The 24,737-nt window shown below is 39.1% G+C and overlaps 1 protein-coding gene across 5 annotated transcripts in view; it reads right to left on the bottom strand.

The window, feature by feature from the left end:
* fhod3a (formin homology 2 domain containing 3a) overlaps nt 1–24,737 on the bottom strand; it is a 93,647-nt gene that overhangs the window by 63,098 nt on the left and 5,812 nt on the right. For all 5 annotated transcript variants that reach the window (XM_084738413.1, XM_084738415.1, XM_084738414.1 and 2 more), the window contains exons 3-4: nt 17,569–17,678; nt 11,828–11,895 (exon numbers count right to left, since the gene is read on the bottom strand). In XM_084738413.1, the coding sequence (XP_084594539.1) occupies nt 11,828–11,895; nt 17,569–17,678 (178 nt within the window). The remainder of the gene's footprint in view (nt 1–11,827; nt 11,896–17,568; nt 17,679–24,737) is intronic.

Below are 24,737 nucleotides of genomic sequence, written 5' to 3'. Positions count from 1 at the left end.
TGCTGGACTCAAGACAAGCATGTCAAACTATTCCTTTAAATGCAGACGAAGAATGCCAAACTTTGGAGTAATCAAACCCTCTGTATATAGTGACTCTTTTAAATTCCTTTCATTCAACTTTTGTCCAACTGCTGCATGGACATGACATTATCTCACAGAGATGCTCTGTGATTGCATTTCGTCTGCGATGGTGCATTGTTTTAAAGTGTGACCTGATTTTGTGCAGCGTGCAGCCGGACATAAAAGCTGATTGTGGGAAATATTGTGGTGTTCAATCCCACATACAAGTGTGCACGTGTGAAACAAACGTCCAGTGTTTTCCCTCGCTCTCCGCTCACCCTTTGTCAGTCTGTCTCACTCGCTCTTTCTGTGTCTCTCTTCCTGTCTCACGCTTGCTGTGTCATGTCATTGTTAATTGACTGGATTCACTGGGCATGTGCAATACTAGACAAGCAGAGAGATGAAATGAAACCGGAGCTCTGTATAGGTATATGTTCTCAGTTTTAGATGGATTTTACACTGAGCACTAATGATTATGTAATAGTAAAGGCCTAAACTGCTCTTTTATTGGCTCTGAAAACATGATTTGGCAGCGTTTTTGATAAACAGTCATCCAAATAAATTGGCCAGATTGAATAAAAGGGAGCCGACAAATGAGAGAGAGAGGCAGATGGACACAGAGAGAGTGAGGAAAGCAAACAGTGGAAACAGACAGAGTAGGACTAACAGCAGCCTGAGCGAGTAAACAGAGAGGATACTGGAGGATATGTGCTGCTTGCTGAGTGGATTAGCTGAGGGAAATCTTGCTCTGACTCATACCACACTTGCCTGTTATTATACTCCTCCCTCGCCTGTGTGTTTGTGTGTGTGTGTGTGTGTGTGTGCCCTTATTTCTGTGTGTGACCCTAATACAGCAGGTATGATGACACATGACAAAAGCTACTGTATAAGGGAGTCACAGCAGACAAAATATCGTATCACTTCCACTTTCTTGAGATTATATTCTGTCTGTTAGCCTTTGCTTACAGTAGACATTGTATAAATGATGATCGTGACCTTATTAACTCAGCATGTTTGTGTGTGACAGAGTTAAAAGAGTATAACTACAGAGGGGGGTGTAAAACTGTAAGCTATCTCTGGGTAGCCTACAGTTAAAAGGGGATCCTATGTAAAATGTTGTTTTGGGGCCCCTATTTTGTCAAACTATGGTGAGGGAATCTTAAATCCTCTAAGGTGGTCTGGGGCTCCCCTACATCAAGAAACTCATAGAGGAGATAGATGCTGCACTTTCCTTAAAATGTTTATTTAAACGTTAGGAACAAATTTGTTCCTAATGTAAGAATTCAGGCTATTTCCAGACAGCATAAATGTGAAAAAGTCAGCAAAGTTTCCAAATCAACCCTATAAGAAAAATATATTCAAACTTCCTTTAATGTTTTCAAAGCAGCACAGTACTGTATATATCCAAGACAGCCAGCACATCTTCTGTCTGAGGATGTTTTAAAACAAATCCATCCATAACACAATTTTCCAACTTAACTTCTCTATCTCTGGACTTAAATTACACTGTTTGAGGCCCCATTGGTGGCTTTTCTGGCTATTATTTAGCATCACTGTCTGACCTTGTAGGCATTGAGCATCGAATACCTTTAAGGAATCAACCAAAATAACCAAGTTCCAAGTAAAATGACTATTTGTATGATTCTGCTTAAAGTACTTCATTGGTATCTTGGTATTGGTACTGATCTTTTGAATGACATCCAGCCCTTAATGGAGATATGCTGTATTAAACACTGCAGAAAAAAAATTGCTTATGTTGGACTTACACAGAAACATAATTTGCACAGGTCATGACATAGAAAGGTACAAAAATATTTAAGGACTTAGAAGCAAAGTTAAGTTCTTGTCAGTCCATATTCTCTAGATTAAGCTGACAGGGAAATATTGTCTAACTTTCCTTCAGTCAAATAGGAGCAAATTCAAAGCCACAGTGTGTGTTAAACTAAGTAGAAAACAGCAGACCTCTACCACCTTGGCAAAACCGTCTCTGTTTCTTTACTCTCCTCACCTGTAAGTCAGAGGACCATGGGGCTGTGACATAACTCGGGGAGGTGCTGGCCAACTGCTGCTGCTCTGTCTGGCAGGTGCATTTCCTCCTTGCTTTGTTTTTCCCTTGTGTTTCCTTCCCTAAGTGATTTACCATTTCCCTGGAAATCGTCCCTCTCCCCGTCTCTCTGCACACATCCCCTAAACCCATCATCTCTAAAACCCCATGGCTGGAGAAGATGCCAAGCCCGCAGATTCTCCAGTGTGTGTTCTGGATGTTTAGCTTGTGGTAATTGTAATGTTTTATTGCATTATGTAATAGTTTCAAAATGATTAAAACAGACCAGCCAGAGGTTTGTGCAGGCACACTGGGTTGCATATATGAACAAGCCCAGACATAACACTCAGACACACACACACACAAACACACATGCAGTGATATATTTCTTACTCTCTTCCAGTAAGTGCACTGAGGGCTGGGAGAGCAAACCCCAAACAGCAGCATGCTGTGCCACAGCACAACAGTTGAGCTGCTCATGTTTGTCAGCGTAACTAGAACTCAGGGAAAACCCTGCCACATCCACAGACAGCACAACACAAAGATACGGACAGGACCCACCACGCCACAGCAACTGATCACACTGACAATAGAGACGCACAGCTGGATTATACAGCAAAACCAAAATGTCCATAAATAATCACACTGTGGCTTTACTGCATTATGACATTGTGAAGCAGTGCAGTGTGCACAGTTGTTATCTCTGTCTGCTTTTTGAATCACAGCAACAGAAAACATTATATCTTTGTTTAGACAACAAGGATTAATTTTAAACCTGAATAAATCATGGTTTAACTTTAAATTATGTTGCACCAAAGTTTTAAACTAGCTTAGAATGAAGAACGATTAAATTTAGCTTATTTAGCTTTTATTCTTAAAAGATTAAAATTTAATTATGTTGCACCACAAGTTTAAACTCCAATCCAAAATTAGATCCAGTTTTAACTTTAAACTTACTTTTGAGGTGGTTTAACTTTTAAAATGGCTGAGCAAAATAATTCTTAGCTGAGCCATCATGAGTAGGCTAACTAGGCTAACCAACTTTTAGAGAATAGTTTAATTTTCTCTCCCCTACCTTTTAGCTAGCTAAACACTGCAATGTTTTGTTAACATTTTAGCTGGCTAGCAAACAATGTGACATTTTTATACTTTTAGCTACCTAGCAAACAAAGCCCATTTTGTTAACTTTTTAGTTAGTGAGCAAACAGTGTAACTTCTCTTTGACTTTTTAGCAAGCCAGCAAACATAACTTACTGGAACCTGTCAGGGCTCAAATTTAGACTTTTTAAAATTTTAATTTGGTTGAGCAAGCATCTACATATTGATTAAATGCTATTTAATGTCAATGTACATAACAAAGTTTGATTATTACGAAAAGGAGATTCTTTTTAATTGTGCAACAGAGCTCTTCTTAATTTTAAACCTAGTTTTGCCAGGTTTTGCTATATCTTGGCTTAATCTTAGGTTTTGTTGGTGCAACCCAAGCAAGACAACAGGACAGTCTGAAGAGTGCTACTGCAGTAGGAATGAGGAACAGCTGCATGATAGATGTGCGTTACAGGCTTTTCTACAGCAGCTACCGCTGTAAAGTTATTCCACCACTTCCACTGCTCTACACCTCCATCCCTAATGCCTCATCAGCCCATCTCTCCATCTCCCACAGCAGTAACTAAGGCATGACTCATGTGGGCGCAATGCTCTCAGTCACTCCTCAGGGTCTCAGCTGCTGGTGAGGGTAGAGAGGAAACTATTTGAGTGATTTTCTCATTCCTTCTTTGTGAGACACAGATGAAAAGAGAGAAGGGTGTCCTATACTCTGATTGCATAACCGCTGATTTTAATAGTGAGATTGTGAAAAGAATATACATAAAAACATAGGCACAGAAGATACTATGGCTATGCACAGAAAAAACAGATTTGAGTGACCGGCCTAAACTTGCCTCGCAAACCATTCACAAGCATATCAAAATATCCTTGTTGACTCACACACGTGCACACAGAGAGATCATAAGTCATGAATCCTTGAGCCAGAGCCACAGGTGTGTGTGAGAACAAAGAGTGATGAACAGTGTGTGAAGCTGAGCAGAGTAAATATAGATTTGGAGAGGCCAGGAAAAGAAAGAAATGCAGGGGTTTAACGACAGGAGTACAGGGTGTTAGAATGAGATGAGGAGGAGAAATGGAGACAAATGGACAATGTAGAGCAAAGCAGACTAATCGAGGATGAAGGGGAAATAATGCCGGGATGTAAAGTAGTTAGAGTGTGTTGGCTAAGGTTAGCACAGATATTAGGGCGCAGCGTGTCGGCAAAACCATAAAATGTGTCTAGAGTTCTACGGCTGCACGGCCACAGATGTCCTATACCAGTGCGTCCTCCCAGCTTACACATTACCAAGCATTATCTCCCTGTCACACCATGCCATTACCAGGCCTTATCTCCCGCAGCGGGGGGACACGACACAGTAAATCGCTGTTAGAACCAGCTGTGGTCATCTCATTCTGCAGCATCTCAAGCCCAGACTGCTGTCACTACCACCCACTACACCCCCATCGCTCTAGCAACACTGAATACTTCACTGTAAAAAAAAAAAAAAAAAAAAAGAAAAACATTTTTTTTGAAACATTAAAAGTTTAAGTTATCTGAATTTGAAAAGACAAGTTGAGGTAATTTTGCAGTGAGCCAAAACAAACATTTCTAGTAGAGCCTGACCAGTATTAGATTGTTGGGGCTGATACAGTTATAACTATAACTATTACTATAGCTTGAATTAAGAAAAAGGATAAAATACATAAAATGCTGCCCATGAAAATAAAATATTTTGCAAAAATAAAAACAATATACATTAAGTCTACTGATAGCAGTATTAACCGATATATTTGTGCTCAAACCAAATAAATTAAATAATTTACAGTAAGTGAATGAGAAAAGATTAGTTGATTCCACTAACTTCCAGTATGATTTTTTTTACAGTGTACATAATTGTCACTGCAGACCACCATGTCAGTAAGCTCATATTTACAGAGATTTTGATGTGCGTAACTCTCACTGGTGCCATCAAATCCTCAAATATCTCTTTACAGTGTGTAAATACAGTTACTTTAAGCCCTGGGTTTTGTATTGTGGCCTATTATAACTTTTTCTGTTGAATCAGAGCAGGAAAACATCACTTGAACTGAAGTGAGGATGGTGTAATATGTTTTGGGAATAGTGAATACTTTGCTGAAAGGGAAAGTTGATAATACATATGCAGACAGAGACAAATGCAAGGCAACCTTCAGCTCTGTTTCAAGCCAACCTGTGAATTTGTTATGCAACAGCACAACCAGAGAAAATCAAAGCAAGTCAACCTTCACTCCACCTCAACTTCAGCCCCCGCCTCTCCTTCACAATACTGCGGGGGGTGATTAGAGACGGATAATTGGGGCGCAGAAATCCAACAGTAGAAGCCAATTTTTCTTTTTTCTTTTTTTTTAAATGGCGAAATTCCAGAAGAAACTGCCAAGGGATTGAACAGGCTCCAAAACACATGCAAGGTCTTTTGTTCTGCACCCTTGGTTCTTTTGTTTCACCTGCTGCACCACTCATTACAGGGAGCTTTACCTGTCAGACAGCATACACTCTCTGCATTTGATCACTTAAACTGTATTTAATTACTGCATATCCTTTCACTTCAGGAGAGGCGGGGAAATGAGACCACATGGGAAACAAACGCCCAGGCATTCTGAAAACATCCTGGTAAAAACTGGGCAGTTCAACAGTGTACAAACTAGAAAATTTTATTTTGTCAGTGCAGCTCTAGGTATTTGTTTTATCCGGGACAAGCTTGGTACCTGCTGTTATTCTATTTTCTTGTTGAAAATAACAGATTTAGACAGACAGACAGATAGATACTAAGTTTGCTAATGTTCGCAAAACATTAGCTTACTAGCTATTAATGTAGATTAGCTAGCCAGTTAGCTAGTATTTTGCTAACACTGGTTCACTTAAGATGTGACTGTATGCCTGTACTGTATATGTTGCTTTATAGGTCCCCAAGTAGCATCTTTTAACCATCTTCAAAATTAGTTTTTATTTTCAACAAAGACCATCACAGTTAATAGCATATCTAAGTGCAGGAAACAGCAAAGGACAAAACGGTTGGGACATAGGAAGGGTCAGTTATCTAGTGAACATACTGAAGAATATAGCAACTAAAGTGTCTGATATTTCACTCAGGAGGTGGTGGAGACCAAAATAGAGATAAAAGAGGATGAATATTGGATTTACATTAAGTGGCTATAAGACTTCATATAAAACGTGTTGCTCCATGTGTTTAAACAGGCAAAAGTTAACATTTTTTGGTGAAGCCCACTGACCTTCATTATTTAGCATCACTGTCAGATCAAATTTTACCATCAGTTCATAAGTATCTCAAATACTAACGACAGGATATCTGTGAAACTTCCTATGTGTTATCGAGAGCTATATAAATACAATAATGGATCTATTAGTTTCGAGGTGTTTTAGAAACAGAGTCTCTAATACACAGTTTGAACACCAGATAGCACTGACAAGTACATTTTTAACTGTAAAATGTCCCACACAGAATATCTTAGATGGTATAGTTCTATAAAAAAAAGTAGTCCTTGTTGAAGAATGTCTGTATATGTTAGTATGCTGAAAAAATCAGGATTTTAGGCAAAATCAATATAAATATTTGTCATCCACCAGGCTATAGTATTATTATGATCTCTAGATGATGAATAATGATGTCTTGAGTGACCCTTTGGACTTTGCTCGAGAGCCACAGACAGTTAACATTTTCAGTTACACACAAAAATGATAATGCCATAAAAATAGGCTGTTTGAAATTTACTGAGCATATTCCTGCCCCCAGGAGGATAAGCCCTCTCTTTTGTGTGCTACAAAAAACTGTGCTACAACTTTGCCTTCATGTGACTATGTCAGCTGTGCACATGCATTAAGCCATCTCATAAAATAACTGTCAAATTACAATCATGCTTGCTATTTTTACAATAGTAACAAAGACATACTGTATATTACACACATGACAATACTCAACAAATTCATATCCCTAATAGATAATAATTATAATAAATGGTTTCATACTGTGGGATGTAATGAGCACTGATTTGTCCAGGTACCACTGATGCTTCTAGCAGAACTATAGACTTTCATTAGATAAAATTAATAAAATAGTCCAGTTTTTAATCAAACAGTTTGAGAAAAGATAACATTTATTTCATTCTCCATAATATGTATCAACATTATTCCTTCCAATTCTCATCTACCCTCCTCAGTCAACACTTTTCCACCCTCTTTCTTCCCGTAACTCTCACACTGAGTGAGTAGAGGTTCAGCACTGCGACGCCTTCCTTGCATGTTTCTGGGCTGTCAACACTTTCTAAAGATAACACCTCCACTTCACCCCCACCCCTGAGCCACCCCTCTCCACCCGTCAGCTACAGCCCACAACAACTCTGCTGTGACAGAGACGGCTAAAATTAACCCTTAAACAAGGGGTTTTGACTGGCACTGGCACTGATCGGACTGCAGACCACAGGGCTGACCGAGAGAAGGGCAGGAAGCATAGCAGAGTAGAGGGCATACGAGTAGATATTAAGAGATAAAAGAACAAGTGAAAGAGAGATATCAAATTGAATGGGAGAAACGACGAAGCTTAGGCCAAAGCTAAAGCTGAGGACGCTCAGGACAACTCCCCTGCATCAAAAAGGATAAATTCCTGTAAAATTGACCCCAGTCTCTCAGTGGGAGTCAAGCAGTGAGCACTGAGAAGAGCCGGATCATTAAAGTGCCACGGAGGCCTCTCCATTGCAGACACATTGCCCACAGAGTAGTGCTTACACCAGCAGTCAGAGTCACTGCTTTGCTGACCATGCCAATGTGCCGTGCTTTTCATATACAACAGAAAAACTCATTAACTCACACACGTTATCACACCCTCACTCACACACACACATGCATCACAGAGCATCCTTAATCCCAAGCTGGCAAGCCTGAATGTAATTTGATCTTTCTGTGAGCAGTGATAATGCTAAGGAGAGCTGTTTCTCATAGTTAAAGGAGCAATATGTAAGACCATAGCTTTCAAAAAATGAGTGCCACAGTCCCAAATTGCGAGTTGGAACCATAGATGGTATATTAATAGCCTGGAAACAAACTTAACATCTTTACATCCCCTCCTCCACTGACTCAAAGCTGAGGCAGGCTGCAGGGATACTGAAGCTACACGAGCACAAGACGAGTGCAACATTGGTTGGTCAGCTGTCACTTGCGTGCTGATGTAAAGCTGAGCCCGTTATCCTGAAAACAAAAGCCCACTGCTCTGAAAATACACACTCTAGAGTTGGAGTTCAGTGACTGCCTCCATTAACATACTGCTCAATTTTACCGTTATAAACATTTACTCCTCCTTCTAAGTTTATTAATGATTTCTTATGACCTATGAAAAAGCACTCACTCATTCCCCAAATATTCTGCATTAATTTGAACTCTAATAAACGTGAAACTGGTAAAAAAAAAAAACAGACATTCTTAACCAAAATGTTATTGCTGGCTGTTGCATTGTTGTTAAAGAAACTGGTATTTCAAGTTCGCAGGGGTGTCAATCTGATTTCAATTCCAAGATTGTAATTCAATTTCATTTTTCATTTTAGAGACTAACAGCTATGCCACTATGAGACTATCAAGTCTTAATTTCAACATATTATCAAGTGTGATATAGCAGCTGATAAGCTACACTGTCGTCTCTGAAGTCTTTTACTTCAGAAATAGGTCAGACGCCATAAGTAGGCAGGAGTGGAGAGAGAAGAACAATATTGTGGAATCTGCAATTCTGCCTTTGATGTTGACTATTGAAATTGAAAGCTCATTCCGATCAATTTTCTATTCAATATTGAACTTTGTGACAGCTTGGCTTGCTTCCTTAATCTCTGACGACATATCTTGATCATTTGATGATTTAGTACAGTAAATATATTACATATTTCTCCTTTACACTAATGTTTTCAACCTTGTGGCCCTGAAAGGAGATCAATCAACAACTGAAGAAGGTCACAAACCCTAAGATCTCCCTAACATTTGGCCTTAATACAATCAAATCCTGATCCTTGTCAATCAAAACTGAAAGCTGATGAAGCCAGTAAGATTAGGAAACTCTCTAAGGAATTGATCCTTTCCTGCATTTCAGTCACATAAACCGAACAATTGTCATGCAAGCAGGATAGTCAGCAATGCATGCATTTCATTCAATCCCATGACATGCAATCCCACTATACTGACCAACTAATTGTGAGTCATAAATACGTGATTACGCAAGCAATTTGTACCCTTGATTGTGACAGACTTTTCATTTAGTGGGAAGTATGGTGACCACTACTCAGGCGATTTGAAGGTCAAGGCCCCGAAGGATTAGAGAGCGTTAAACGGGGTAGATGAGTGCAAAGCTGAACTGACTCATTGAAGCAACTCTGAGAGGGGGTGGAAAATGGTCAGTAGATCTCTAAAGTGAATGGATCGCTCTATCTGATTATATGTCTGTTTAATGCAGCAGAATTACAAAGTGCCACCCCAGTCAGGATCTGGTCGCTGCCCAGCATCTGTGCCACGCTGAATGAAATCTGGATTTGCGGCCAATATAGTCAGCAAACTCTCTCATCAAGCCTTGGCACCGGGCAAAATTTAGCCTTCACTCGTGCCCTTCAAAAGGAAATGCATCTCACATGGCGATGATGCAGCTTTTTCTTGATAAAAAGTTGTTTTTCAAATTATGCTAGAAGAGGCAAACAAATATAGCCCAACACTGGGTTTCTTCAAAGCAAGATGAGCCATGGGAACATCTCTCTTGAGGGCAGCTGTGTGTGTGTGTGTGTGTGTGTGTGTGTGTGTGTGTGCGCGTGTGTGTGTGTGCACTTTTTTGTCTTCTTCTATGCACACAAAATGTTCATGTCTCTAAAATTTTGTTCACAAATTTGTTAGAACCCATGTTCAACCAGAGATATACTTGCTTTTTCATACATTTCCACACACATCATGGCTGTCTCACATATCTTGTGCATGTCCTCAGAAATTAATGCTTCACATTTGCAAATGTGATTAAAAAACAAGTATATCTCCAACCTTTATGTGGCTGATTAAACAGCATCTTTAATGCACAGGTGTGCCTTGGACTGGTCACAATAAAAGGTCACTCTAAAATGATGTTTGATCTTGAATAAAGGCATTTATTAGGCACTGAGCTATTTCAGTACTACAGATGCCAACAGCTTTAAGTTATATTTGAACAATTCAAGTAGCACATTAGTTCTGTGTTAATTAATCTATGAAGCACAAACAATTTAATCAAACAGAATAATAAATCAGCAAGACTATTGCTCAAATGGCTGCTTTTGTCCATCTGTCCTTATTAATTAATTTGTCTCCCCCAAACAAAATAATGTCAAATGAAGCTCAGTTGTTGCCATTTCTAGACTAACAAGGCCGACCAAACCAAACTCTGGAGAAATGGTACACAAAACCTGCATAATCTGTCAATACATTTTTAATTGATTGATTTGTTACTGGCAAACTATCAATTAATCATTAATCATTAACATCCCTAGTCACTTGTATGATAGTTTACAAACAACTGTTATTTTCTTATTAACTCTATTTCTCATGGTATTACTGCACTGCAAAATGTATGTTTCACAGCCTATGCTAAGAATACACCGTAAATTGAGAGTGAATTGAAGTGATTATATTTGACTGCACGTTTTCTCTCCTTAACACCACTAGTCCCTCTCCTAGTGACCTTTCACCTCATCATGCTCTCAACCAATCCCATTCACTGATTCTAGGATCCAGAATTAGCTCTGCTATCACTGGCATGGAGAATGTTGACCATGCAGACAAGTCATGGAGGACCCAGGGAAAAGAGACTGAGCCGCAGACAGAGAGGGGACGGCAAAGACCCTCACGAGACGCAGAAGACAAAAAGAAGTAAAATGAGTATGCTGCTTGTTATATGACTGGGCTCTTATCCAGCTTATATTAAAGAAATAAGAGCAGGGACACCAAAATCATACGTGTTCTCGGTAGAACGCTTGTAGAAAGCTTTTTCTTCCTTCTCATTAGGGGTCAGCACAGCAGATCATCTGTGTCTCGCTGACAGACCTGGTCCTACTCACCCAGGTATGGGAAGCTTTACTGTAAGCTAAAGTACACAAGTCTACAGCGATGCTAGGAGGAATTAGCAGTAGAAAAATCTAAGGGTAAGATATTCAATACCATCAGAATTGCAAATGTTACAAACTGAGAAGAGCCATGGGCATCACACTGTGAAGACTTCACCAGCCCCAGAAGGGAAAAAAAAAAAACTGAGCTACTACTGTGATAACACTTACTGTAACATACCCATAAAACACATCCGTTCACTTTTCTCTCTCTAAACCATGTAAAAGCTCCCACCATACATGTTTAACACAACTACTGATAGGATCTAAGCACTATGTTGAATTTGGAGACATTTCACACGCCATGCAATCCTGCTTCTGAGTGGGAGGTCTCGGGTCTGACCCCAGCATGCACCACATGTAAACCCCTGAACAGCCATCTGAACGTGTAGCACAATGTGTTCTTACGCTTGCTGGTGTGCAAGTGTGTGTGAGTCCAGGGGGAAACTCATGTTAAACACATATATAAACATGTCACACAGCACTCACCGATGCAGGCGTGTACACGGACGGTCAGCTGGGTCCGTAGAATAATACTGTGCTTCTTCCCTCTGGCCCTGACAAAGAGAAAAGCAAACAGAAGTATAATTAATGAACATCCTGCAACAAGTGGAACAGCACTGGAGACAGAAGTTAAATTATCTCACCGGATTGACTACTGCTTTAGTTTGGATAGTTGGGTTTATTTGATGTGGGGTTGTATGAATAGGTTTTCACCCGTTTACTTTGCTGTCAGACAGCCTTTGCTGACAGGAAACCACCGTTATATAAGCTGACTATCACTCTCTCCAAACCAACCAAACTCCATAGGCGAAATTATTAATTTTACCTCACAGACCACATGAGTTGCTGGTCTAACACTGCCTTGATCTGTTAGCTTGTTTGCATGATTGTGTGACTTTGGTGAATCTTAACTGTCCTTTTAAAAGACCAAAGTCACACAATAACACTAATTAATTAACAAATCAAGGCAGCAGTAGACCAGCAACTCCTGTGTTCTGTAAAGTAAAATGACTGATTTCATCTATGGAATTTGGTTGGTTTGGAGGGAGTGATATTTGGCTTGTATAGTGGTGGTTTCCTGTTAGAAAAGTTTGTCTGATGACAGATTAAAGTGCTGAAAAAATTCTTAGTACAGCATACACTTAAAATGATATAATTTTCTTTAGGTGGACCTTTTTTAAGCAGCAAAAATACCTGCATTTGCTGAAGCTAATACACTCACTATCAATATGTACCTGATACAACCCCACATCAAATAATCTGAGCCATCCCTCTAAGGAAAATCATTTTGTTACTTGTGTCAACACAAACAAGATTTTAAGACAAAATATGAGGCAAAGATCTGTTATGGTGGACTTTTTGTTTATAATGCAGAGGCCGTTGGTATGATGGGAATGGTGCAGACAACAGTGGCCTGCATTGGATTTTAGCCCCCATACTGATACGCATCTGAGCCTCGAGGACAGGCAGCAGAAATGCAGGAGCAGACACAACACACATATAAACACCTCCACATACCATTGTGCCACCATTAGGACACACTGGTACACAACATATTTCCAGTCATGAGCGCACACAAACGTGAAGGTGAAGCATGATGGTATTTCGAGGACAACTCAAACTCTCTCTCCTGACTTTTCCTCCAGTCTGCAGGAGCTAATCGCTGACTGCCATCACAAACAAGCTGATAGCATCCAATCCAAGCAGGGAAAGCACTGCTCTGATATAACACACTGCTGCAATATACCCGTTACACATAAAATACAGTGAGGATAACACACACCCAAACAAGAGCCCAGCTGGCTTCTTATCCTTCTATTAAGCTGCGTTATCAGCTTTGCTCGGAAATAGAGCAAAATGTTAACAAGATCTGTTCAGATGCTGATAAAACTTGTCTCACTTTTTTTTTTAAATGAGATTAAGGGAGAGAAGATTCAACACATATACGCACAAAGGAAAACATCTGTCTCCCCAAATCATCATTATAAGTGGATGACTATTATTAAAGCCAGACCGATATCGATCAGCTGATATTATCGGCCCAATATTGGCCTAGAACAGCTGTATCGGTCAGTATTAGTATTAGCTTATATGTTATCCAATATTTTTAATGCATAATGTAGATTATTTGTTTGTTTTTAGTTTTATAAGTAGCATTTTGTGTATATATGTTCTATTTTTTTTGTATTTATAGTTATCTGTAATTATTAAAAACACCTATGAAATTCATAGAAAAGGTTGACCTGGATGACTGAGAATATTCACAGACATGTTGCTACACATTTTGGGTTTTCAACACCCTTCGACTGGTATGGGAGTATGAGAAGACTTCCAGAAAACTTGCAGACTATAGAAACCATCTGTGTTTCTACCAAATCCAGTTACCTACAACAACCTTTTCTACGAATACCATGATGTGGGTGACTGAGAATACCAGTAAAAGTTTACTGTGTCAGTGCCTTGATGTCATTTTGGATTTTACATACACGATTTTACTCGATACTAGAATTTTTTTAGTCACAAATATTGGTATTGCATTGGTCCCAAAAAATCCAATATCTCTAATTATTATAAACAACTATTCTCTTTCTCTTTATTTCTCATGCAGACATCTAATTGAATGTGTACATTTATTACATGAATATAAAGTAATGTAGCCTAAATGACGTCCTCAAATATCTTGTTTTGTCCACAACCCAAAGATATTCAGTTTACTGTCATAGAGGACTAAAGAAACCAGAAAATATTCACATTTAAGAAGCTGAAATCAGAGATCTTGGTCATGTTTTATTAAAAAAATACTCCTATCCCTAACTCTATGACATAAATCTATTTTTAACTTGACACCACGTATGAAAAGACACAAAATGAACACTGCAAGTGAACTACTTGATTACTATAATGAAGTGAATTATTTAAACAGCAACTGTATGGGAATAATTCTGTGCTGAGATTTTTGATCACTGTCACAGTGATCCTGTCAAGATCAAGATCATGAAAAAAAGGGATGTATGGGATTAAAAAATGCTAGAGAGATAAATAACAAGCTGACATTAGATTCTGTCTGTTTTAAAAATGGCAAAGTTCAGGTGTAAGGTTGGCTGATAGTTATCAGTCAGTGAGTCCTCTACCGTCGTAACATCATGATTTGTATCAGAGGGAGTGTGTCCCCTCAGAGATGTTGCATAAATTCTGTTCTTGACATGAGGGTGAGAAAATAAAAAAGAAGCTGTTGCTGATGTTCATTGTACTACATCTCCACACTCTGTTTATTATTTTCTTATTAAACACAACTAAGTTACAGACATGTGGTGCAGAGATGAAGACCCTTTTAGACCCAGCGACAATATCATCATCCACCATGTTTCACTGGGGACATCGTCATAAGCCAGTTTTGTAGACATCAACCGACCCTACTCCAGTACAACCACAAATATTTTTAGTAACTTACACAGGATTCCTTTTTTCATTTAGTCAAATCATTATTTGGGGCTCGACATTAATCACAGTGACCTATGGTTACAAAAAGTTACTCTGTGGCCCAGAGATCTAGTTTGTTTTTCAGGGGAAACAATGCGTTCTGGAAACACCACATCGTAATTCATGGGAAGAGTGGACAACAGAAGTGTCACAATTAAAGACAGCTGTGTTAAGTTATGTTAAATAAATCTGTACTGTTTTTATGCAAGTTTACATCTGGACCAGCACATATGTACTTTGGCCACTAGATTTAGGTGCTTGGTGGTCCTTGGGGTCAAATATTAGCATCCAAACTTGCTTTTCCAGTGTATTTTGAATAATACAAAAACAGCTCATACAGCTTGAAGGGACTCTGCATCATAATCTACAGCCGCCCCCTCTCAAAATATGTCTTCACTTTCTTTAAGTGAAAGCATACTCTGAGCTTTGCTCGTTACCAGAGGACCTTGTTTACTGTCAGCTGTGGCGAGCAGTGTCCTGCCACAGCTGGAATCTCAACACATTTTTGATGCGTGGGAACACACATTCCGGGTGAAAATCACTGCACACCAATTTGCTCTTTATAACACCCTGGGCATTTTTCAGTGACAGGCAATTTTCAGCTTTTCAGTTCAGGGTTGTCAGCAAAAAGCAGAAAAATAAGCCTTTCTTTTATACTTACTTATATCACATGTGAACTTTATTTATAAGCCAGTCTCCATGATGACACGACACAGACGAGCAGGTTTAATGGTCGCTCATAAAGACGAGGCCAAATTAAATAAATGTATGTGACACACGGCTATCAGCCATCACTACGCCTTTAAGATGTTGCAACAGCTGTCAAAAATTTTAAAGCACAAGTAAAGTATGTGGTGTGAGGCTGAGATACTGAGTGTGATTGGTTTATTCATTTTTGACACTGTATAAACAGTGTTCATCCAACAGAGGGAGGACAAGCTTAGTCAGAAGCATCCATCTTCAACCTTTGTGATGTTTTGCCAGGAAAGGGTCAAACCCAACCCAACGTGTGATTCATTTCTGACTGTCAGTACAATATGACCTTGGTAAAACCCAAGTTTGATGGTATGACAGACAGCCGTGCACCGATCCAACCAGTTCCCCAACATCTCAACCACTTCGGAAACACACACACGCCATTATTCACCTGTCACACGGCTTACCAGGCGCACAATAAAGACACAAACACATGGACAAACAAATAAACGTACGCATGGAGACAAGCGCACACAAACAGACGCAAGAGAACAACCAGGCTCTGTGGGTCTGCCGTCACTTATCACACTGTGGCCCCCAGTCTCCAAACAGATCAACATACCACAACTCCCCACAAACACACACTTAGTCACTTAGTCACACGTTTAAATTATGCAGCCAGATAACAGCTGCCACCTCAGTGTATTTCTCAGAGCTCTACTGTACGTGAGAATGCTTTGTCGCCAGAGGTGGAAAGTAATACAACAATATAGTAACGAGTAGTACAAATACTTCATTAATGTTCTCAAGAAGATTTTTCACCTGTACTTTAACACAAAGATGTGAGTCGAGACCCACAGGTGGGTCACAGGAGATTATTATTATTTAGGATGCCAAATAAATGCTACAGAAGAAATTCTGCTAATTTAAGATTTATATCTGCAGCACAGATATTCACATGGGAGTGAAGTTGATGCTCATTATTTTCAGTATATTGTTTATGTATTGTATATATTTAAGTTAGAATGGTTTATTAAATATCAATATGACATGAGGTTCACTTAGTTTTGTGCAGAAACAGAAACATGAAAAAAAAAAATTCAAAAATCTGATAATTTTATACAACTGACAATACTCACCAAATATTTAGCAAGTGTGGCTATTGTTTATGCTAAAATCTAGACCACTGGTTCTCAAACCCGAGGTCCAGGCCCTCCTCAGGGACTACACAAGGCATTTTCTACTCTGAGGTTGCAGATGTTAACTAAAATCACATTTTCCAACATAAGTTATATATTCAGACGAGCTCTGTTTCCTCCATTATAATGACTTAGGAAAAGCTTCAAAAAATAAAAATGGCTGTAAACTTCATTTTGATGTTCATTTCCAAATGTATATATTCATTTAGGGATATATCAGCTGATTAATCTGTGTTTTCCTGTTCCAAACTACTGTTATCACCTGTAAAAATTCACCATCAGCCGACTTCTACAATATACTAACTAAATCTATCACAAGACAATGTGTGCTAGGATCTAGGTGGCTTACCACCTCATTCTAGGGAAAATAATGAGCCCAAGGGGCAGGTTTCTATTTCCCTTTTTCTTTTGTTGACCCACAGAGAGACTGTGAGAGAGATTTGAGAGACTGAAAATATGGCGGTCCTGTTACAAAGTGATCGTGCGGTTTCTTCCAGAGCTGACAGGTTTGTGGAGTGTGAAACTTTGTCACAAAGAAGATCAGAATATCAATTATTGTAAAAACGCAGTGAGAGACAAGCTGTAGCTGTGGAAGGGAGGGCACATCTGTCCTGCTTTCCAGAGCGCTTCATACTTTCCGTGAACTTGTGCTTCCAAGAAATCCACATCCAGCAGCTTGTGATTCTTCCCATTTTATAAGAACGGAGAAACTCAGAAATTGTGTGCGTATGAAAGAGAATGAGAGATAGAGAAAAGGCAAGGGGACTCATTACTTTGTCTCAAATGGTCGGACATGTTTTGTGAGGAGTGTACAAGAGTGTATCAAAGGGTGTAAATGTGAATGAGTCTCACCCTGTGTCGTCCTGCTGAAAACCATCCAGCTCGTCCCTTTGCTCAGCCAGAGAAGACTCCAGATCCAGATAGGTGCCATTGTGGGACAGCTGCAGCGTACAGTCATCGAGCTATGGAAAAGAATTTTAAAAACTTTTAATGCAATTCACAAGTACTTAATAGATTTTATAGACCTGAACTAAGATACTGGTTTGGATTTACCTGAATTTAACAAAACTAAGGGGCAACTATAAGGCAAAAGTAGTTACCAACCTCAAATTGGCATTTATATCTAAATTAGGGATGGAAAATATGATGTGTAACATGTGAAATTTCCCTGGCCAGCCTGTGATGTGCGTACATGAACCACCCACAGGAATGACATTGGTCTCTGCGCCCACTATTTTTAATACTCCCCCCACCATGTCTCTGCATGGGTTTCACACCCTTTTTTAAAAACAATCTGAGCCTGTAAAATAAAGCCAGTTTACAGGGAAAAGGATTTCAACACAAATGTGTACAGTGATCCATGAAAAGTAAGAGAGCCATGTGCGGTGCACCTCTGCTTTCGGCATTACAAAGCTGTTAAAGGAATTATCCAGTAGAGACGCAGCAATAAAGGCTGCAGAACATGAAACCAAAACCAGAGGGGGACACGGAGAGAGAAGGAGAGATTTTAGTGTATTTAAATACCAGCTGTGAGAAAAATGACACTTAATGTTTTAATTTTGTTCAATATGAAGCTATAGCACATTTAAAGGTATAGTTTGTATTATTTTATGAAGGGTTGTATGAGGTCAGTAATGACAGTCAGTGTTTTAGCTACAGGTACACCCCCAGTTCAGAGAAGCAGCAGTACTACTGGATTCAGAAGCTGAGGTGTGGACGGGCTTAGCAGTAAAATGTATTTTAGCCACTTCAAAAAATGTCAACATTAAAAAATCAATCTAAGTTTAAGTATACACTATATTTAATGCACCCTACTAACCTAAACTTCATAGGGAAACTAAATAATTTTACATTGCAGAGCACAGGAGTTTCTGGTCTACTGCTAACTGCTGATTGGTCAGTTTGCTTGTGTTATTGTGTGAGTCTGTCGCTTTAAAAGGACGGTTCTGTGTCTCCAAAGTCACATAGCGACACAACCAAGATAACAAGACTGAGGCAACAGCAGACCTGCAACTCTCATTTTCTCCACATATAAGTTAGTGATATCTCCTATGGAGTTTGGTTGCTTTGGAGAGAGCGATATTTGGCTTAAACAACGGTGGGTTTTGTAAGAAAAGGGTGTCTAACAGCAAAGGATAGATGAAAAGATTCTAAATATAGCATACACTTGAACTGATATTAGTGATTAAAATACCTTTAGTTTCTGGTGCATCCACAGCAGTTCATGACTTAGCCTGATGACCTGCATTTACTGCAGCTAATACACTTACTATTGACAAGTACCTCATACAACCCCTCATCAAATAATCCAAATTACACCTTTAAGTGTCTGTATGTTTATGGAGAGTGCTATCACACTCATCCTCGCATACATGATTTACATGTGCTCATTTATGCACAAGACAAATTGTGCTTTGGCCCCCGTTTTCCACTTCTGAGGAACAGACCAATCTTGCGTCAATAAAATCTGCAACTGCATGATCTAAGGTAGCACTGCAGAGCGGCCTACGTCAGAATTAACCCAGTATGCTGTGTAATAAGAGATCCCGCTGCGTTTGAGACCAGGTGCACAGTAATATATCTGCACACCCTTGGCACTGATGTTTATGAGTACAGTCACAAGTTGATGGCAGGTGCAAGCAGCCATCCCAGCTACAACTCATAAAAAGCTACATGATTACATTATTGTGTTGCAACTTATTGTTGAAGGTGCTGATATATGAATGGGTGAATGAGCTCAGAGTCATGAGGTGAGTTAGCATTTAGCACCTCTATGGTATTGATAGACCGAACCTAGCCTACACTGGTGTCCTGCCAAATGGCCCCTTGGCTGTCTCATCCAGCTGCATGACGACACTCACTGACCAGCGGAGACCGCAGATCACAAGACCTGCTGCTGCTGCTGCTGCTGCTCTCTGTCTGTCCCTCCTCACTCGGAAACAGAGAGACGGACTGTCGGATGGACTCACAGCATAAATATAACCTTGCTATATTTACTCTGCACTGAGGCAGCATGCACACAGCAGCTCCAGGGTGGGTGTGTCCGCAGGGGCTGGGAGCGACAGGGGGAGGGGTGGGGGCACTGCCAAGGCCAAAGTGTTACAGGAGGAGAAGCTGACTGTGATCCATGTTGCAATGAACTCTGCAGTGCTTCGCTTACAACTTATACAAATTTTGTGCAAAATATAAAATACAGAATACAGAATGATCCCTCAAATATGCTTATTAAGTCTTGTGACAAAGATAGATAAACGGAGGCAAGATATTTCAGTTTAACTTTATTGTCCAAAATGCCATCACAGCAATAAAAAAACAAATTTTCATCAGTATTTTTAATATTAGAATTAACTATAAATAAAAAAAAACACAAATAGAGCAAACCTGAATTTTATAAAAAGGTTCAAATATACATAGAATGCTGCCTATAAAGGTATTAAAAAGCAATCTGTGTTATGTTCAGATAAAAAAACGTTTTCATACAGGCACAAATCAAACAAGATATTTGCTGATGCTGATATAGGCAGACAACAGGTCAATGATATCATATTCTATATCATATCTGTCAGACTTTTGCAAAAAATGTTACTTTTTGTTAGTGTTTTAACTGTGAGTGAAGTGGCTGTTACACTTCCTTAGCTCAGCTGTATTTAGCATATTTTTGATAGCTTGTTTTGTATGTTAAATGTCATCAAGAGGCTCACACCGCTGAGAGTTGCTGGTTCTCATTTGGTACTGTTTGCCACAATATTTTATTTAATTCTCAGCTACCATCAGGCGACCTCCAGAAATTATCTTGCGAACCCTCTGGGGGTCCTAACCCCCAGGCTGAGAACCACTGCTTCAAGCAATCTGAGCTCAGAGCAAAAAATAGTGCACCATAAGCAAGCCAGGTGACTTTGGGTTCTGCCCCGTTTCCCCCCACCCCCTCACAACAACATTAATCCATCTGTGCCAAATGGCTAATCCGCAAAGCCAAAACACACAGTAAGCGGACATGTCCCAAGTTGAAATTTAGGTTAATTAAAATGGCAATTAAAATGCTGTCATAACAATTTTTTCCTCAGGGAGACCACGGTGAAAATGTTAATTCTGCCACTGGTGGTCTCTCTCGCATTGAAACAACAAAGGACATAGTTTGATGACGTCGCGAATAGTGGTATCAAAATTAATAATTTCTAAGATACATTGCGATGCAGAGAAGGTAATCGATTATAGTATAGAGACGTTCCGTTTTGATTTTCCAGCCACGGCTGGACAATAAAGTTCTAAGATTCAGAATAACTTCCTGGTAGCAACCAGCACCGTAGTATTTCCATACTGGATGTATTATTTGGGAAATAACCTCTCATGTGTTGTATGTAGTTTAAAATCTGCTTTTTAAATGTCTTGGTTCCTTTTTATGTAATTAGAAAATATGGCGGAGGGAAGTGAAAATCAAGAGCAAGTGATAAAAAATGCACCTAGTATTTTAGAAGCAGACGTCTGGGCACGTTTCAGATTTTATGAACTTGTTGGGAGCACGAACTGGACAAGACACACGCCGTGGTTAAACTCTGTCACACAAAAATCAAACACCTTGGCTAATAGTATCAGAGCTAGCGGCAGCAGCTGCTCTGCATGTAGGTTAATGTCTGTGTCTCTGCTTAATGTGGTCACACATCACTCCACTCAAGTGGTCATGTATCAGATTATTCTGTCACATTCAAATTTATTTCATTTTCTATATCACAACAATGCGAAGCCATGCTGGTTTTATAAGCCGTCATCTGTCCTGACTAGTGGCCGGCGGCTGCATAACTCCTTTGAGGCAACCGTTAACTGGCATTGTACATAAATTAAATACTGATAAATGGATAAACCGACTAGTATTTCTGGTGCCAACTAGGGAGGATGGCGATCTTTAATCGTGCACATCCCTAGTCTGTGGTAAGGCTGCAACTAACAATTGCTTTCATCACAGGTTTGCTCTGTAAAATGGTGAAAAGTGTTGAGCATTGTTTTCCCAAGCCCATGTTGACATCCTCAAATGTCCAAAACACAAAATTATTAAGGTTACTGTCATAAGAGGACTCAATATATCAGACAGTATTTACATTTGAGAAGCTAAAATCAGAAAACAGAAAACACTTTATGATTAAAAAATGACTCAAAACCACTAAATGATTATCAAAATAGTTGGCGATTAACTTAATAATGGATTAATAATTAATAATTTTGTTTTTGAGGATAGAACAATTTCACACAAATACAGGGAGGCTAGACCTATACTATTTATTTATTTATTTTACAATTTAATGTTTAGACTTTAATGTTATTGATTTCTGAAACACTTTCTAAACCGTAAAAAAAAAGGAATTCATATTTATCTGAGTGCTTGTATTCATTGATGAAAAAGTAACCATGTGCAGTAATATAGAAAATTGAGGATGCAATGCATCGTGATGCATCGTGAAATGGAATCAGATCGTTGACAGGATAACCACAATCAAATCGAAGATGCACAGCCCTAGTCGTGAAGTAGCGTGGGATCATGGGAGTTATCTTCACTGTTAAACAACCACCATAGCTGATGAAAACCTATCTGACATGACTCAGGCAGAAATCATGTTCATGGGCATGGCAAAATTAAAGTTTTATTCATGTTAAGTTTAGCAGGAAATGTACCATTAGCTTGAATAAATGTGGTTGAACATGTTGCGAACATCTGGGATGATGTAAGTACTCAGCTTAACAAAAATATAACATATGTTCAACATTTTTAGACATTTTAATATAGAAATGGTACACATTATAGCTTTAAAGGACTTTTACCTTTACTAAACTTAATGCTAACTCTAGCAATGGCGACATGCTCACAGTAACCATGCCAACATGCTAATATTTAATAGGTGTAATGTTTGCTAAATTCTTCATCTTTGTTTGAAAAAAATGTCAGGCTGACAGTGGCAGTAGAGGTGAAGTCCAGGGATGGCCAAAATAAAAGGAACTCATGATTACCAAATTTTTGTACCAGTTTATCCAATAGTTAACGAGATATTTCAGTTTGGATTAAAGTGAAGGGTCCATCCAACAAACAAACTGCTATCAAGGCTACAGATATTAACTTATCCAAAAGCGCAAATATTTTTAGGGCCATCTTCAGTTTCACCAGCTAGTGAGCTCTAGTGCACTTGTGCCATTGTTATTCACACTTTTTGTGCCAGTACAGCACGTGAGATTTGGTAAGAGATTTGACTAAGCAGAGGGGGGTTGAGACAGTGGGGGGGTTAATCATGCCTCGTCCCACTGACCCTGTTTTTATGTAGCAATAAGACAAAAGCATTTCTTGTTCCTAATCTGCTAACATTATTCAGCATTTTTAAATCTATATTACACTTTACTTAACAGCATGTCTTGGATTTCTTTATGTCTCTGTAAATCCCCCATTCTGTCCAACACGTCCCACAGAGCCACACCACCTCCACCAGCACCTCCAGCTCCCCGCTTTCTTCTGCTGCTCTGTTTTATCTACACACATTACTCAATCATACAAATACCGCTTGGACAGCGAGAAGTGAGCCCCCGGACCACGCTGTAACACAATACGTTAACAGCTCCCCCTCCGAAGAGTGTCTCTTTCCTAAAACACTTCGTTTGCATAATAGTAGTAATAACATAACAAAACACATCATGCTGACGGAGCCGGCAGAGAGGTGGCTCCAAGAGGAACCGCAAGCTCTTCACACTCAAGGCTCCGGGACGGGCCAGGGAAACACTTAGTGGCAAGTATACTTTACACTCGTTTAATCAAATTCTCCCAGAAGAGCGAAGCAGAGGGGAAAAAAATAAAAGCAGGGGTAGGGGAGTAATCACTTCCACGTTAAAACAACACCAAGCCTGCTGGTGATCACGGTGGGTCGACACTTAACAATGCCCTTACGTAAGTTAGACGATGAGTTTTTAAAGACTTTTTTTGTGTCAAAATCAGAGCCGCAGAGGACCAGGCTCTTTGAAGAGCGTGGAGGAGGGCGTGTTCTACACGGCTATTAAATCTCCCAGTGTTGCTTTAATGGGAAGCCTTTGGTAATGAAATGAAAGTTGAGCTGTGAAGTCAAGGCTTTGTTGTTTTTGGCGAGAATGGGAGTTTTTCCCTGCAAAACTGTAGCTGCTTCACTGTATGTATCATTTTGTCATCCTTTTTGAGTGTGTCATACTGGGACGTGGTAACATGTCTTAGTGTCTAATTTATTTGTAATATTCAAATTTTGTTGAGCCTTATTTATCATTTGACACTGTAAAAATTACACAGAAATTTAGTGAAATCAATTTCTCATTTCTCATTAACTTAAATATAAAAGTTTAATTCGTTCAAGTTAATTAAACTTACAACTTCTAGTCTTTATTTCCAGAACAGTGAAGAACTTAGAAACATGAGTTCATCTGATTTGAAGTATTTTGACTTGAAATTATGAGTTGAATGAATGTACTGTACAGAGTTCAATCAACTTCTTAAATCAAGTTTCTAAAGAAACATGATCAGCATATTTGAAGACTTCCAATCATGCATCACAGGAGAGTTAAAACTCTCCTCTTTTTTATTGTGCAAAGAAAATATATATCAAAAACTTGCTGTGTCTAATACAGTTTAAGATGAGTTCAGCAATTCAGTCCTTCACTGCCTTACACATAACTCCAACAGGAGGAGCTGAAACTTTTGAATGTTTTTCATGTGTGAAACAAAGAACAGACTCTTCAAACTGAGAAAATTTAAAAGGAATTCAAATTTATTTGTAATGTTTGTCAGTGTGACTGAGGTGAACTCAATATATTGAACTTATTGAACATGTTTTCTCAAGTACAACTGAATTAATATCAAGTTTATTTGACTAGATGTTTATTTGTTTTGAATCATCACAAACTTATCTCATCTTCCCTCTCAAATTCAGTCAATGTAATATTTTAATGTGGGCCAGACACTAATTTTTTTAAGTTTTAGTGATTTTTTTTCCTGAGAGTGCAGGTTTGTTTCTCAGAAGATTAGA

Source organism: Lutjanus erythropterus, chromosome 16 (assembly GCF_056507025.1).
Source record: "Lutjanus erythropterus isolate fLutEry1 chromosome 16, fLutEry1.hap2, whole genome shotgun sequence".
Lineage (NCBI taxonomy): Eukaryota > Metazoa > Chordata > Actinopteri > Lutjaniformes > Lutjanidae > Lutjanus > Lutjanus erythropterus.
Note: the sequence above shows the minus strand (reverse complement) of the source record. Positions and strands in the feature narration are given on the sequence as shown.